General features: G+C 41.7%; 1 protein-coding gene across 7 annotated transcripts in view; it reads left to right on the top strand.

Annotated features, from left to right (window-relative positions):
• The first annotated feature begins 305 nt into the window (after window positions 1-305).
• Window positions 306-15,110, top strand: part of MSANTD2 (Myb/SANT DNA binding domain containing 2) — a 28,996-nt gene continuing 14,191 nt past the window's right edge. For 6 of the 7 annotated variants that reach the window (XM_036930305.2, XM_036930304.2, XM_036930303.2 and 3 more), the window contains exon 1: window positions 306-1,478. In XM_036930305.2, the coding sequence (XP_036786200.2) occupies window positions 720-1,478 (759 nt within the window). In that variant the 5' untranslated portion in view covers window positions 306-719. The remainder of the gene's footprint in view (window positions 1,479-15,110) is intronic. The other variant, XM_036930309.2, reaches the window with a different exon arrangement.

Genomic DNA, 15,110 nt, shown 5'->3' with positions numbered 1-15,110 from the left:
AGAATACGGAAACACTTTACAGCTCTGTATTGGATCTGGTGTGCCGATGTTGATTAAATTGCAGACCTTTAAGGAGTATTATAGTTTTGAGGTTTAATACGCTAATTGCCAGAGGCCACAAGACTGTCACAATTGACAGTCTTTTCAATCTCCTCACACTTCAAAGTATGAAACGGTGGGAAAACGACCTATCTTGCGTAAATTAGGGGGGATGGGCAATGGTACCGGGACGTGCCTTTTCTGCTGGGCCCCGGAATTCAGATTTGTCAGCTATGGACGAAGTACAGACTCTATAGAATAAACGTTTAATTATTCTACAGTCACACCTACCCAGGCTAACTGGAAAACAGGTCCTAACTGGAATTAGAGCTGCTCTTCTTCCAATACTGCGCTCGGGCTTCTGGAAACGCCGCAGCGCACTAACGCTAACCCCGGTCCCCAACCGCCTTTTAAAGCCTTCCCCAGACCCGCGCTGCCTCAGCCGCGGCGCCTCCCGGGATCTGCCCGCCTTGGCTCCCTCAGTCTCCGCCCTGGACGTCAGCCTCGGCACCCCGGGGCCGGGGAAGAGGCCGAGCGGAGGGAGAGCGGCGAGCGGACGAGCGCCATGGTCGCGTCCTCCTTAACTCCGGGCCCCCTCGCGGGCCTCACCCCTCCTCCCGGGGGCTGAGATTGGAGAGGAAGTGGGAAGGCTCCAATCTGTTCCTCACACCGGCGCCCTCATGCCCCCGCCCTTCTGCTCAGCGCGGGCCTTCGGCGCACCTCCCCCCCGGCCCTCGGCCCGCGAGAGGAGCGGCCGGCGCGGGAGGGCTCGCGGAGACAGGCCGGGGCGAGCGGCCCACCTCCGGCCCGCAGCACGGGCGCGAGACCGCCCGCCTCCCGGCGAGCCAGGCCCGAGGGCGGCCCCGGAGACCCAGGCGGCCGGATGTGCGGGAGCGTCATTTCCGGGCGGTGCAGCGGCGGCCGCTTGGAAGATGGCTGCGCCCTGTGGCTCGGAGCTGCCCGCCAACTCGCCGCTAAAAATCCCGAAGATGGAGGTCCTCTCCCCGGCTTCTCCTGGTGGCCTGAGCGACGGAAATCCATCGCTGTCCGACCCGTCCACGCCTCGGGATGCCTCCCCGCTCGGGCCGGGCAGTGCGGCGGGCTCGGGGGCAGCGGCGTCCGGGGGTCTCGGGCTGGGGCTGGGGGGCCGCAGCGCCGCCTCGTCCTCGGTCTCCTTCTCTGGTGGCGGCGGCGGCGGGGCTGCGGCAGCCGCCGCCGCCGCCTGCCGGGGCATGTCGTGGACGCCGGCCGAGACGAACGCGCTCATCGCAGTGTGGGGCAACGAGCGGCTGGTGGAGGCGCGGTACCAGCAGCTGGAGGGAGCCGGCACGGTGTTCGGCAGCAAGGCCCCCGGGCCGGCCATGTACGAGCGCGTGTCCCGGGCCCTGGCCGAGCTGGGCTACGAGCGGACCCCGTCCCAGTGCCGGGAGCGCATCAAGGTAACCGGCCGCCCGGCCTGGGGCCGCGAACCAGAGGCAGAGAGAAGGCGGGGAAGCGGGCCTCGGGGGCGGGGACCGGTCTGAGCGCAGGGCTCCCCTCCGGGGCCCGGTGGGCGAGTCGCATCTCCGCCTTTTTTCTTCTCTCCCTGGGAAGGGGGCTTTTTTCCAGACGGCCGCCAGCCCGTAGGTTTCGTGAGTTTGAAGTTGGGCGTGCCTGCCGCCGCCCCTCTTTCTTGCCAATTGAGGATGTTCCTGCGCCCTGAAGTTGGTAGTTTCTCATTGTGCGCTGTGCGGCAGCCCCCGGGCCGCTGGCGCCTCTCGTCCCCACCGCCGCGGCCCCTCGCTTTGTTCCAAGCGGAGGGGCTCCCAGGCAGAGGCTTACCAGCCGGGGCGGCATTGAGGAAGGGTAGAAGAGCGGGGCCGGTGAGCCCCCAAGCTTAGGAATTTTCGAGTGAGTGGCAGTGGCAGGCCCTACAAAAAGCGCCTTCGGACGACTAGCCTTTGTGTCAGTCGCCTTGTTTCTAACTTGAGCTACGAAGGACGAGTAAGACTTGAGATGCTTTGGAGAATTGGAAAGGCTTGATTATGGCCAGGTAGTGTATTGTTACCGTGGAGTTAGGAGCACAAAGTTAGCCTTTCGGAGTGTTGGACCGGAATTTGGAGTGTCGTTGCCTCCAGGGTGAGATTGGTTTGCGGCCCTGCTATGGATATTTCTGACTAAGCTCCTTCGTGAAAGCCAGTTTTCCTCTGCCTTAGTTATTGTGCCGAATGTGGTGACAAGTAAAGTTCTCAGCATGCATCTGGCTTTCCTTGTGTGTCTGAATAAATACAGAGCCTCAGTTTGGGCTAGAAATTTTACCAGCAGCCGGCTTATCGTTTCGCTGTTTCTACGGACTTTTAGGCGTTCAAATTTGTATTTTTGGCAGACAGGGAGTTGTTCTTAGGTAAGCTAGTTCCCTCATCACAGTGTCTGCTGACAGATTCTGATAGGATCCTTCCTCCTAGTTTTCACTGAACTACTTCTTGGTCATGGTCATAGTATATGTGTACTTCTTTTCTGGTAGGTTTGGCATTGTTTTGGAGCTCCTTTTGGGGTAAAAGCCAGTAAGAACAATCATAATTAGACTAAAGGAGGAGATTGCCCCAAAGTTGGAAAGACCTTGGCTCAAGTGGTGTTCATCCTGGGGCATTGATACTTAAGAGAATTTGGTCCAGAAACTAAGCTATTTCAAACCTATTAATTCTTGCTCAAGGAATTTGGCACCCATTTCTCAATTATAAAATTTAACTGATTTGCCTGGTAACATATGCCTTTGGGTCTTCTGCTCCTCTTTTTTTTCTTAACAAGGACGTCATTAAAGTCATAGCTTATAGAGAGGATTAAAGTAGTAGCTAATAGCCACTGTTCTCTAAATCTCATTTGTTGTTCTATTCAAGATCATTAAGGTTAAATTATGGGGAGAGATTTTGTATTGTGCTGCTTAGCATCTATCCACGAACTTTCTGAGTTTAGAAACGCATATTAGGCATTTGCAAATGCTTGAACTATTTTTACCCATAGACATTTCCCAATCAAAGGAAAAAAGTACTGTGCTATCAAAACCTCACAGAATATAAATATATCCAGAAAGTTACTTCTCAAAAGAACCAGGAATTCTGGTTGGGTTGCACCTTTGCCCAGTTATGAGAAGCACAACTTTATATAAAGCATGGAAAGGAGATGAGCTTCTCTAAAGAATTTTAAAAGGGTAACCTGTCACAGACAAGATAAGACCAAATTGACCTCAAGCTCTTAGAATATTTTGGGAATATGTAGATGATGATGTTGGATTCTCTGATCCATAGTAGCAGTTTACAAGGAGGGCAGATTGTTTGCTTTTTAAGTGCTCTACTTCTTAAGTGATTTCAACCAATCAGACTTCTTCATTTACAATGCTGGTTTTTTCCTGCCAGAATTATAAGCTCCTTAAGGACAAGTTCTGGTCTCTCTTACTTACATTTATTAAATTCACCAAAATAAATAAATCTAGGAGGAGAATTTTGGAAAGTATGAAAATTGAGAGTGGTATTACTCAAAATTCAACCTCAAGATGTGGATTTTGAAACCCAGTTTGAAAAATACTACATTGAAAACTAAGCTCCGTCTCTCTAAGAGACTTAGTATGAATATAATCTTAGGCCTAGAAGCAAAAATGGTCACTGAAATTATAGCCTTCCTTAGTTATAAGGTGGATGTCCAAGTAATCCAGATTATGCTTATGAGAATAAAAACACAACCCTAAAAAATGATCAGAAAATCCCAAACCCTATGAAAACAAATTTTTAGATCCCGGTTTCAGAAATGCCCATTTAGAATAAGTAATTAAGAAATTTATTTCACTTTTGTGTCGATGAGAACTGCAAAAACAAATTCAGCAATTCTTTTGCTTTAGATTTCACAAAATAGAAACAAAGTAGTACAGTAAGATTTGGATCATGAGGAACTTCTTGTACTGACTAATATTGCTCGCGTAAACTTGAACTCATGTCAGGCTCACAGAGAAGGAACACCATGTATGTTAGTTATATTTCTGGTCTAATGTATTTGAAATGTCTTATCAAAATTCAGTTGTAACAATTCAGTAAATACTAAGTTTGAAAGGGAGGAAGAAATATACAGGAATGTCAGCTTTTCCATGAAACTCTCATAGTTTTAGCATGTCGATGTGGCAGCTGTCATCTCATCACATGAAGGCACCAGAAAATGTTGTCTTACCCAAGGTTCTTCACTGACCACCTTCCTGAATAACCTTAAAGCACATCACTTCCCTTCTCTGGACTGAGCCTCTGTCCTCTTTTCTATACAATGGAAGTATTAAAATGGTAAATAATGAAATTGAATTAATCATTCTTGGATTTTGCCACCAAAGCACTATTTTAAATACTATCCAAGTATTAAAAGCACATTGAAAGTATTTTAAGCACACAGGATTTTAACATAAAGTCAGATATAAACATTTGTTTATGGTTACAAAAGAGCTTCATTTTGAAGTCTGACCTGTCCTGTTATTGATATTTGTTGAATCATTTGGATAAAATGGATGTGGTTAAGATTGCCTTGCTATGTAGATTATCGTTTGGTTCTGCAGTCTTGTTGTCTTTTGTTTGTTTGCCAGCAGAGAATTTGTCCACTAACAATTCCAGCTTAATTTTGGAGTCAGATAAGTGAATAAGTGGTCTTCTGTCTGACCACTGCATGGGTTTTCTCCTTTTTTATAGGCCTTTTCTTCATATCTCCAATTCACCAAATACTTGACTGCTTACTGTGTACAGGGCTGTTTGCTAGGTGTTAGGATTAATAAAAGAACTGTAATGTACAGTCTGATAGCTTACCGTGCAGTTGAAATCTGTATACACACATCAAAGAGTTAAAAAGCTGTAGAAGACAGCACAAGGGATGGTATGCAGGCAGTGTGTAATGAAGTGTCCTGACTAACGCGGACACTAACTGTGATGACTTCAAAGCTGTTTCAGACCATGCTGTAGTAGTTGAAAGATCTATTTAGACTTGGAATTCACGAAAGCATTCACTTCTAAGCCAGATGCTGTATTCACACTTTAGTCTGTTAATCTAATGCACTGCAAAACTCATTCTCAAGTCCCATATTTTTGGGTGTTTTCCAAAAATTTGCCTCTTGAGAGTTGGCTTTATGTCTTTGAAACAGATGTGTACTTCTAGCTCTGCCTCAAGATGAAGTGCAAGGTGATTGTATGACCTAGAAAACTTGTTTTTGCTGGATCAGTGCTGGTTGCTTATCAGACAAACTTAAAAGTGGTAGGGAGTCTTCTGCCTAACAAACAAATGATAAAGTTTGTAGGGGTACTCCTTAGATTTATTCATTGCTAATTGTCATAATATTTTTTAACAAAATGTGATACTCTAGCAGACAAATCACAGTCTGGTATATTTATGTGGTCTTTCATTTTAGCTATCAAGCCTTGTTATTGTTTGTGAGAACCAATAGGGCAAAGGTAACTTGGAGCCAAAAGATACCTTTGTCCCTGTAAACCATTTTAATAGACTGCCTATCTCTGAGGACTTTTCTCTCGTGTTTGCAGACAAGACTTTCCTCTCTGCATTATTGTTGAAAGATTTCCAAGAAATATGGCATACCACTCAAATAGTTCCTAGGAAAAATTTAGATTTGTTTCATTCCATTTTTTAACATACTCAGTTTGTGTTGTGTCCATGCCACCGTCACCCAGAAGCTTGTGCATTCCAGTTTGTTTGTGGGCTTTGACTAACAGAGGTTTTATGTGTATCTTAAAAGAATAGACCATTTTAGACTATTGACCATATATATTTAGGCTTTTCACTTTGATGGCAAGGGATCTAACAAGCACATGTTAAAACTGTCAATGAATAGGCTTCTGAGTTTATTTCCTGGCATTTTTGGAAAATCTAGTGAAGAGTGGAGTGAAATATTCCGGATCCTTCATTAGGAGGACTTGTAAAAGGAAAAAAGAATTTAGAAAGCACATATTAGAAAGCTGATCAATTGAACTTCCTGTGATGATGGAAATGTTCTGTATCTACTGCAGTTCATTGTGATAGCTACCAGTCACATGTGGTTGTTGAGCTCGGAAGATGGCAGGTGTGCCTGAAGAACTGAATTTTTAGTTCTGTTTCATTTTAATTAATGTTGAGTTATAAATAGCCATGTGTGGTTAGTGGCTACCATACTGAACAATGTAGGTAAAAAGTTTTATTCAGAGTATTAAAGTCTTTATGTTATGAAAGGGTTCTCTTGGCTGGCTACACACTCAAACCTCTTCTAGGAGGAGCTCAAAGTTCCCTCTTTTTGTCCTGGTCACTTTACCCCTGTGTAGGAGGAACCTTGGTAGAAGTCAAGAAAAATGGTCCCCCATTCTAAGAGGAGGGGCTTTTAGTGCAAGGAATTAAGTATTACTTTGGGATTATGCTGTATTATACTGGGACAAACAGTGTCATATTCTTGGTTCTCTAGGACAGTATGCTGTCCAGTAGAGCTTTCTGCGATGATATGTGTGCTCCATCAGCACTCTCCCAACAGCCAGTGCAGTAACCACTAGCCACAGGTGGTGGTAAGCACTTGAAATGTGGCTAGTGTGACTGAAATGGAATTTTAAGTTTTACTTAATTAATTTCTATGTAAATAGCCATATGTGGCTAGTGGCTTTTCTGTTGGCCAGAACAGCTTTGGAATAACGGTGTACAAACTCTTTGGCTTATGTACTCTACAAGAGTTTTGAAACGCATGTACTCGCAAACATTTTCAAGTTGACATTAAACAATCTTTATCATATCATATGTTTGAAAGTTTACAGGAAGCAGCCAGGATATAGGAAATTCCATATTTAATACAAGATGAGTAAGATGAAGAATGGCTGTAAAATTTACTGAATTAATGCATTCTGAATCCGAAAAATCCACCCAAAATTCTTATTTGTAGCTTGTATTAAATGTATCTTGAAAATGTTGATGATCAGACAATATTCCACTTACTTTTAAGATAAACAGTATCACTAATATATGTTGCTTTGGTTCTTCTAAATTCAAGGGCCAAGCTTCTTGCCTAAAAAAGACATACAATTCTGGGAAGGACAGGAATCTCTAAGGTTTTAAGGTGCCTTGATCAATCGTTAAAGAGGGCAAATGGGTACCAAAATGGAAGACCATGGGTTTAAACTCTGAGTGCTTTTCTTGGCTTAATGTAGTGTTAACGGGCCCTTGAATTGCACTGCCCTTAGGAAGCGGGAAAGGTGTGGAGTGTAACTGTTGACTAAAGTCCAAACTTCTGGGTGAGGATTTGGGGATATTGCACATTCCCTTTCTTTAAACTCGACCGAGTCACCACAGGGTTTCTTTAAGTACTAAGATCTGAAATAAGGACTTAATTATTTTTATTAGTTACCCACAGATATTTGAATACCTCCTGAAGTAGGCCCTAGAAATACAGCAGTGAACCATGTGCCATCAGGGTGTCCACCTTCTAGAGAAGGAATCAGATGACCACCAGTCACAGTACCGTGAGCAGGGTCCCTGTATTGTGTTGACATGACATTCAGCTCGTGGCGCTACAGGCACGCATCGTAGGCTTTCTGGAGATGGAGCCTGAAGGTGAAGTGGGGCTGAATTGGGTAGAAGGGAGCAGAGATAGACGAGTAGCTGGGGTAAAAGCCCAGAGGCAGCATAACCTAGAGTGGTGCAAACTACAAAGACAGTAAAATATATTTTCTTCAAGAATCCAAACCTGGAAGCGGACAAATAGTTGTTCTAAAAAAAAATAAGTGATAAGCTGTTTAAAATGTCATGCCTTTTGATTGAAGAAAATTTGCTGTAGTGCATGGCATTTGGTGAAGGTATGACTTAGAATCTGCGAATGACAGGTTGGTGGTGTCATAATTGAGAAAAAGGGTAGAGCAGATAGCTTTGGGATAACAGTATAGTGCACATACCAGTTCTAGATAATTTATATGTTTCGATAAATAACTTTTTTATAGTGCAAATATCCATTGTATATCTCATTCCTTAACTTCCATACTGGAAAGAAAATTCAAATCAGTGCTTCTTTTTTGAACATACAACAAGAAGAAATATAATAAATGTATTTTTACTGTGTGGCAGAGTAGTTATATATGATATATATGTATAACTGAAATTTCACAGAATAATAATGGTTATAGCTAACACATAGCATTTACATTGCTCTGAATGCTTTACATGTATCATTTAATCCACATAATGACACTATAGTTAACTATGTGTAGTACACTCTGCTCTGTTCTATTCAAACGTAGATTATCTAGCTGTAGAGCCTGTTGAGTAGGAAGCGTATAGCTTGGGAAAGCACCCAGCGCAGGGCTGCCCCTGGTGGCCCCTGTTCTCCAGGCCCTCCTCCCCCGACACCCTTGTCCTCTGCCCCCAGCCCTTTCCAGCACCACCTCCCCTTTTCTCCTCCGCCCCCCTGGTAGCTCTCCTCTTTCCCCCACCTCAGTCACAGTCTCAGTTGTCTCCACATGTTCCCTCACCTAAAACCGGTGCAAAGAAAACCTGGGAGGATGGGGGCAGCCGCTCCCACTGGTATTGGGCAGCAGGCTTACTCCTTGGGGTGTGGCAGCTCAGGGTCACGTTGGTCCCCACTCGGGGTACGCCCAGGAGACGGCAGGATGGAGGAACTGGGGAAGGGGAGACAGGTTAAAATCTCCACCCAAGGGACCAGCAGACCCCCTCCCCTACTCCCTGACATACCCCTCTGCCCCTCCTCCGACCTTTCCACTCAGCCATTCAGGACGGAGACCTGCCGACCTCCTCTGGGGGTGGGGAGCTCCTGGAAAGTGTGTGCTACTCACTCCATTCACCTCATCTCTCTAGGCCCCTGTCACTGCCCCTGCTTTTTCACCAACAGAGTTCTTCATCCTCTGTACATTGTCTGTTCATCTCCCACTTTTGAGTGTTTAGAAAGGTGATAACAACCCACTAAAACTGATTTCCTAACTCACTAATAGGTTGTACCCTGCAGTTAGATAAAAGAGGATCAGAAGATATTGAGGTGAGATCAAGTGTTTTTTTCAGTCACTGTGTTCTTTTAGTCTTAAGGTATCAAAACTCCAGAAACATCATTAGTTTGGAACAGGTCATGTTCCAGATCCTAGTGAAACGTGTCATGCTGTGTAGTTCTAGGTAGCCGGAGCCTAGAGTTTGAGGAAAGAGGGTGAAAGGAGGTGGCAGGTGGTGAGAAGAGAAACGAGATGTAAACAAGATGTCAGATGATGTCCTGAGAAATTTTGACTTTACCTAATCATCGAAGAATGTTAAGCCAGGGAGTGACAATGGTAGTCAGGTTTTAGAACTTGCTATTATGTAGAAAATGAATTGGAAAAGTAAGGCTGGAGGCACGAAGATCAATTAGAGGCTTCTTGCAGTAAGCTAGACAAGAGGTGAAATAAAACAGGGGCAATGAAAATGGAGATAAGAGAACAGATTTCAAATATATCAAAATCAATGGACTGTTTAGAGAATCTGAAAATTTTCATTTATAGGATTTGTTCATTTATAGATCCTAACCTGTCACACAACTCACTATTTCCAACTCTACCAACTTACACAGAGGATTTTTGTTGTAATCCTCACACATCATCACAGAACTTCATAGCTTCAGTTTTTAGAGTTGGTTCTGGAACCTGATGAGGTCCAACTAAACCACCAGTTTAGGACAGTCCTGTCTGTGGTATCTCTAGGATACACTCTGCTTTTAGATTCTGGTTTACTCCCCCATGTTCAGAAATGATGATCCTACCTTCTTTTTCTTCTCCTCATTTTTTTCTAACATTACCAGAGGGCAAGAACTAAAATTCAGATCTAATATTTCAAATGTTAATTGTTATACAGGAACTCTGAAGTATGCTCATACCACTGGGTTGAGGGTGAATAGCACTTTTCCCCCAATTTGGAAGGTTACAGCTTACATTTTAAATGTTTAAAAAAATGTTTTAAAAAGTAGGAGAAAAAATTTGAATTTCAGAAACGAAGACCCAGTAGCATAAGAGCTTTAGATTTTAAACAATTGATTGTTAAGATTGCTGTGATTATTAGATACTCTTTAATTTTATTTCTGTTTTCGGGTTCATGCAGTGTGTTCTTCTGCCTGCTGTTTACCATTGCAAAAACTTCATTTGGTGCTCAAAATGAATGCTTAATGAATCTGTGCCTGGTTTGCATATGTTACAAATTATCTGGAGTTTGTAATCTATGCGGAATCTTTCCCCCACCATTGTTCTGAATAGTTAAAAAATGTCTGCATATTGGAAAAAGGCATGTATTTAAATCTGTATAATTCTTATCTATTAGTAGTTGAGAGAATCCTTGAGAGCCTGTGGAAATACTATTTTTTCCTGGCACTAGTCAAGTGAGTGTTACCTTATCATTTAGTGGGATATGTTGTTACTCCTTAGTAAAATACAAACTTGTGTTTATTCTCAGACATTTTAGGAATATCAGCCATTTTACTTTCATATATGTGTTCTTGGCTGTACTTGTAAATTACATATTTTTGAGCTACCAAGTAATACCTTATTCAATATAAATTGATACAGTAGAATGGAAGTTATTTACTTAGATATGTTTTCTAGTTGCATTTTCTCAGACTATGTAAATACCATTTTGTTGTAAGAGCCTAAACTAACAATACTGTTTCTCTACTATCTACTTTCAGATTATTTCATTTATCTGAATAAGTCAATTATGTTTGTAATTGATTTTAATAAAACCAGAATAAAGTTCATATCTATCCCAAACTGTTTTTATTATTATTATTATTATTTTAAATTTACAAATACTTTTCTCTAAATAGAAAGACCTGGTTTATGATTGAGAAAGAAGAGTATGATAGGTCAAAAATACTTCATCCTTGTATTTGATCTCTCAGCTGCCACATACAGCCTTAAGGAATTCCCATTCATTCGTTCATTCATTCAGGAAAAATCTGTTGAGCTGCTTGCACATGCCAGGCACTGATGTAGGTGCTGGGAATATATCATTGAACAGAACTGAAAAAATCCCCTGCCTTCAGTGAGCTTACGTTCTGGTAGAAAAATATATAATACTTAAATTAGGTAATTCAAAATAACACAATCAGAAAGAAAACCCTCAAATATAATATTCCTTGATTTCAGCCTTATTAATGACTCAGAAAGTTTGAGCTCTACTTTTCATTTTGTGTAAGAAATAGAAATCCATTTGCCTGTGCTTTTTTAAAGACTAACTTACATGATTTCATGTTACACCTTTTTATTGTGATATGTCCAGTTGTCGCTGAGGTTTGCCTCCCAAGGGAAAAGTGCAACATTGTTAGTACTCATTCAGTCATTAGATATGACCATGGCTGTGCCGGGGTCCTGAAGTTTCGGTCTTCAGCCAAACCAGGTAATGTCCCCTCCTTTGTGTAAATAAGGAAACATGGGTAATAGTTGGAATTTGAGAGATTAGAGTTGTGCCAATTTTAGAACAGTAGAAAGTAATGTTTTTTTAATTTGTATAAGTAATGAAAACATATTACAAACTTGAGGGAAAATTAGAAAATTCTTCATTATATAGCATAACCACAAATCCATAAAATGTTATTTTTCAAGAAGGGATGGTGAATCTGATTTTAATTCCAGTAAGTTTCCATGTATCAAAAAAGGAATGAGAGGCCTACATACTTTTGTTCTGTTGAACTCCAAGAAAGTACATGGGTCATTCGTACTTCTGATTTGATTCATGCTGAGTTTTTCTGTCTCCTGCTTGTAAACAGGTTGCCCAGTGGGTGAGACCTAATACTCACTCTGGATAGGTAGGTAGAGTTCCTTTTATCCTCCCTTTCGTTTATATGTCAGTGTGTTAGTCATCATATTCTTGCTAAGCTTATAAACCTTTGAAAATTGTTAAATGATCAGCTTTTATCTATAAAAGGGGAACAATGAGCAAAAGGTTGAAGAAGTTTATTGTGATGTAGTTAGGTGTTTCTGAAACTTGAATAATGTGTGGGCAAAAACATGTTTATATAACAATGTTACTTAAAATGTAACACGCCTAAACCTAGGTATAAACTCCTTTTACCTACAAATCTCACGTTATCAAAAACGACTTTAAAAAATACTGTTAAGTACTAATAACAAAATCAAATAAAGCTAGCATTCTTTTAACACTGGATTATGTAGTTTAGCTGAAACTTACTTGCTTTTCGGAACAAGGTTCTGATACTGCTACAGTAAGGTTCTTTTAAGCTTGCTATTCCTACCATGGACTTTGTGGTACAACTCTGCTGCTGCTTTTTCTCTACTGGAACTAACCTCTATTCAAAAGGCACCTTAGTTTCCATAGAGTTGAGTATCATTTTTACAGTGATAATAACAATAATAATGGCTAACATTTACTGAGTACAAGCTATTAGGCAGACACTGTTTTAAATGTTGTACTTGTATTTTTTCATTTAATAAAACAAATCTATGATGGAGGTACTGTTATTAGCCCTTTCTTACAGATGGAGAAAATGAGGCACAGAGATTAATTTGTCCACTGTCACAGAGCTAGCAGCTGGTGAAGCTAGACTAAACAGTCTGACTCCGTGCTCTTAACCAGTTGGTTATATTGCTGCCTTATGAATCATCAGCCCACCGTTATGGCTTTCTGACAGTTGAAGTACTATTTTGGCAACAGTGTGATCATAAACAGTCATAAATGCAAGACCAAAATCACATAGCAACACTCAGATGGACATTGTTATGTTCATACAAATTTCTTATCAGAAAAGTGAAAACAAAAAATTTTAAATGCTTGCAGATAATTCATGGTGTCCTAAGCTTATAAACACAACTGAGAAACATTAATTTGGAATTAATTCTGAACACAAAAAGAAACATTGGTTCTTCTCAAGCAAGAATTTAAAACGTGTTGGAAGAAAGCTTTTATTGTAGAAGACTCATTCAGTCATGCATGACTTTATATAAATAATGGTATTTGTCAGACTACCAACTCCTAAAGGGAGCAAATTTTAATTATAGAAGGAGAAATCTTCACAAAGAATTTCTTTTTGACAGTTAAAGTGGGTAAGGATGTGGCCTCCTGAAGGAGGCCATGGAGTGGCCATTACCTCACCCCAGCCCTTGTTCACCTGAGGTGTAAATGGTATGGGTACTGTTGTCTTTAGAGATGATGGGGATGAGGTGGACTGTTTTGTAACATAAATGTATCCGAAACATATGCATACAAAGAACGCTGAAAATAAAAAAGAAATCAGTGCAGAGAGTATAGCCGTAACCCATGTAAGTATGGTTACTTCAGCTAAATATTAAAATGAGGTATGAACTTCCCTACAACTGGCAAGAAAGTAAATACAGTGACTTTATATACTTTCAGTATCTGCTGAAGGGAAGCATACCAGGCCCTTAGTTTTGAAACCTAAAATGAATTTGCATTGAAGACAGCGATAGTGACCTTGGAGAAGCTCTTAACTTTTCTCTTAAATAGGGATGTATCCTCAACCTAAGACAGGCACAGTCGCAGGGGGGCCATCAGGTGAGAAATTGGGGATCAACAGAGGTGAGGCTTAGAACCTCACCCCCCCTGTTTTGAGAGAAATGTTCTGCATCCGTGGATGTTTCGTTGCCCTTGTCTAGCTTGGATTAATACTTAGTCTATAGGCACACACCTGATCATCTACATTTGCTCTCTTACAACACTAAACTATGTTTTCTATCTTTATCTTGCATCTACCTACCACTTCAGCATTTTATTAAAAAAAAATAATAAGGGAAAAATGTGGGATTCACATATAAATCAAGTATAAAAGTCAAACGAATAATCATATCTGACTTGATTGTTTATAGTTCATGATGCGTGATCAAAACTGAAAGTTTCTGTGATATGACTGCCCTTGCACTGTTCACCATGTAAGAACTTGTTCGTTACGCTTCAGAAGATTGGAGACTGTTGAGAATTAGGCTTGGGGTTGATTAATGATTGTGCATTGAGTCCCCTATACAGAATTTTATTGTTGTTAACAACCATTTTATCTATAAATATGAGAGATGCCCTTTCAAAAAAAAAAAAGGGATGTGTCCTGTATCTTCTGTATGCATAGGATACAGTGCCCAAGCCCCTCCTCCGGGAATGAGACACTGGTCACCCATCCCCCAACCCTCACCCCCAGCTGCCTGGAGTGCCGAGTGAGGATGGCTTCTGGTTGAATTCCTCCCAGGAATTTCCCTTTGCCCAAGGGCACTGTCTCCCCCAAGGTTAGTCTCCCTCTCAGGTGGCAGCCCGAATCCAGGGACTGGTCAGTGTAAAGGCATGGATTTCCTGCCACAGCTCAGGACAAACATGAAGGGTCACACCAGTGTCACGCCTCACTTTAGGATTAGCGGAGGCCTCTGCTGCACTGTGTCTAGCATGGACTTCTGCAGCCCAGTTCTGCTCCTCCCTGTCTCCCAAGAGCCCTCCCCAGTACAGCTCCTGTGCACAGTCTCTTCAGAGACTGTTTCCTGGGACCCTCCCTCTCTTTTAACATTTCTGTAAAGAGTAGGAATAATAGATGCAAACTGCTTAGCCCAAACCTCAGCACACAGTAGGCACTGAGAAAGTGGTGGTTCTGGTTTACTTTTATCACATGGGATATTGAGCCCCATATGGAAAATGTTTGATTTTTGTAGAAGTTACATTTTTCATATGGCCATTGCTTTTAGAAATCCTCATAAAGGTAAGAACAAATATAAAAATGCTACCAAATGAGTTAAAAAAATCTGATTGCCCGAATTTCTAACAACTTTCTAAAAAAGTTCAGGTTGCCCAAGGACAGATGCACAAACTTAAAGCATACTTACTGTCAGGTTTCTCATAGAAAGGGTATGTATCGGGATACAAAAATGTGTTGTTTTCATGTATTTGTTCTCTGTAGTTTATACCATGTAAATGCAAAAAAACCCTACTTTTGGAAATAATTCAATATTTACCTTTTTTTTTTAAAACAATTGACTGAATCTTGACTTAATGCTTATACCCAGGTATCTGAATGGAGGATTTCTAATAACCCTAATTTTTAGTTGATTTTATCTAGATGCCAGGATTATTTCTTT

The sequence above is a fragment of the Manis pentadactyla genome, chromosome 13 (genome assembly GCF_030020395.1).
Source record: "Manis pentadactyla isolate mManPen7 chromosome 13, mManPen7.hap1, whole genome shotgun sequence".
In the NCBI taxonomy this organism is placed as follows: domain Eukaryota; kingdom Metazoa; phylum Chordata; class Mammalia; order Pholidota; family Manidae; genus Manis; species Manis pentadactyla.
The sequence above is the reverse complement of the archived record's forward strand: the minus strand, read 5'-3'. Positions and strand labels throughout refer to the sequence as shown.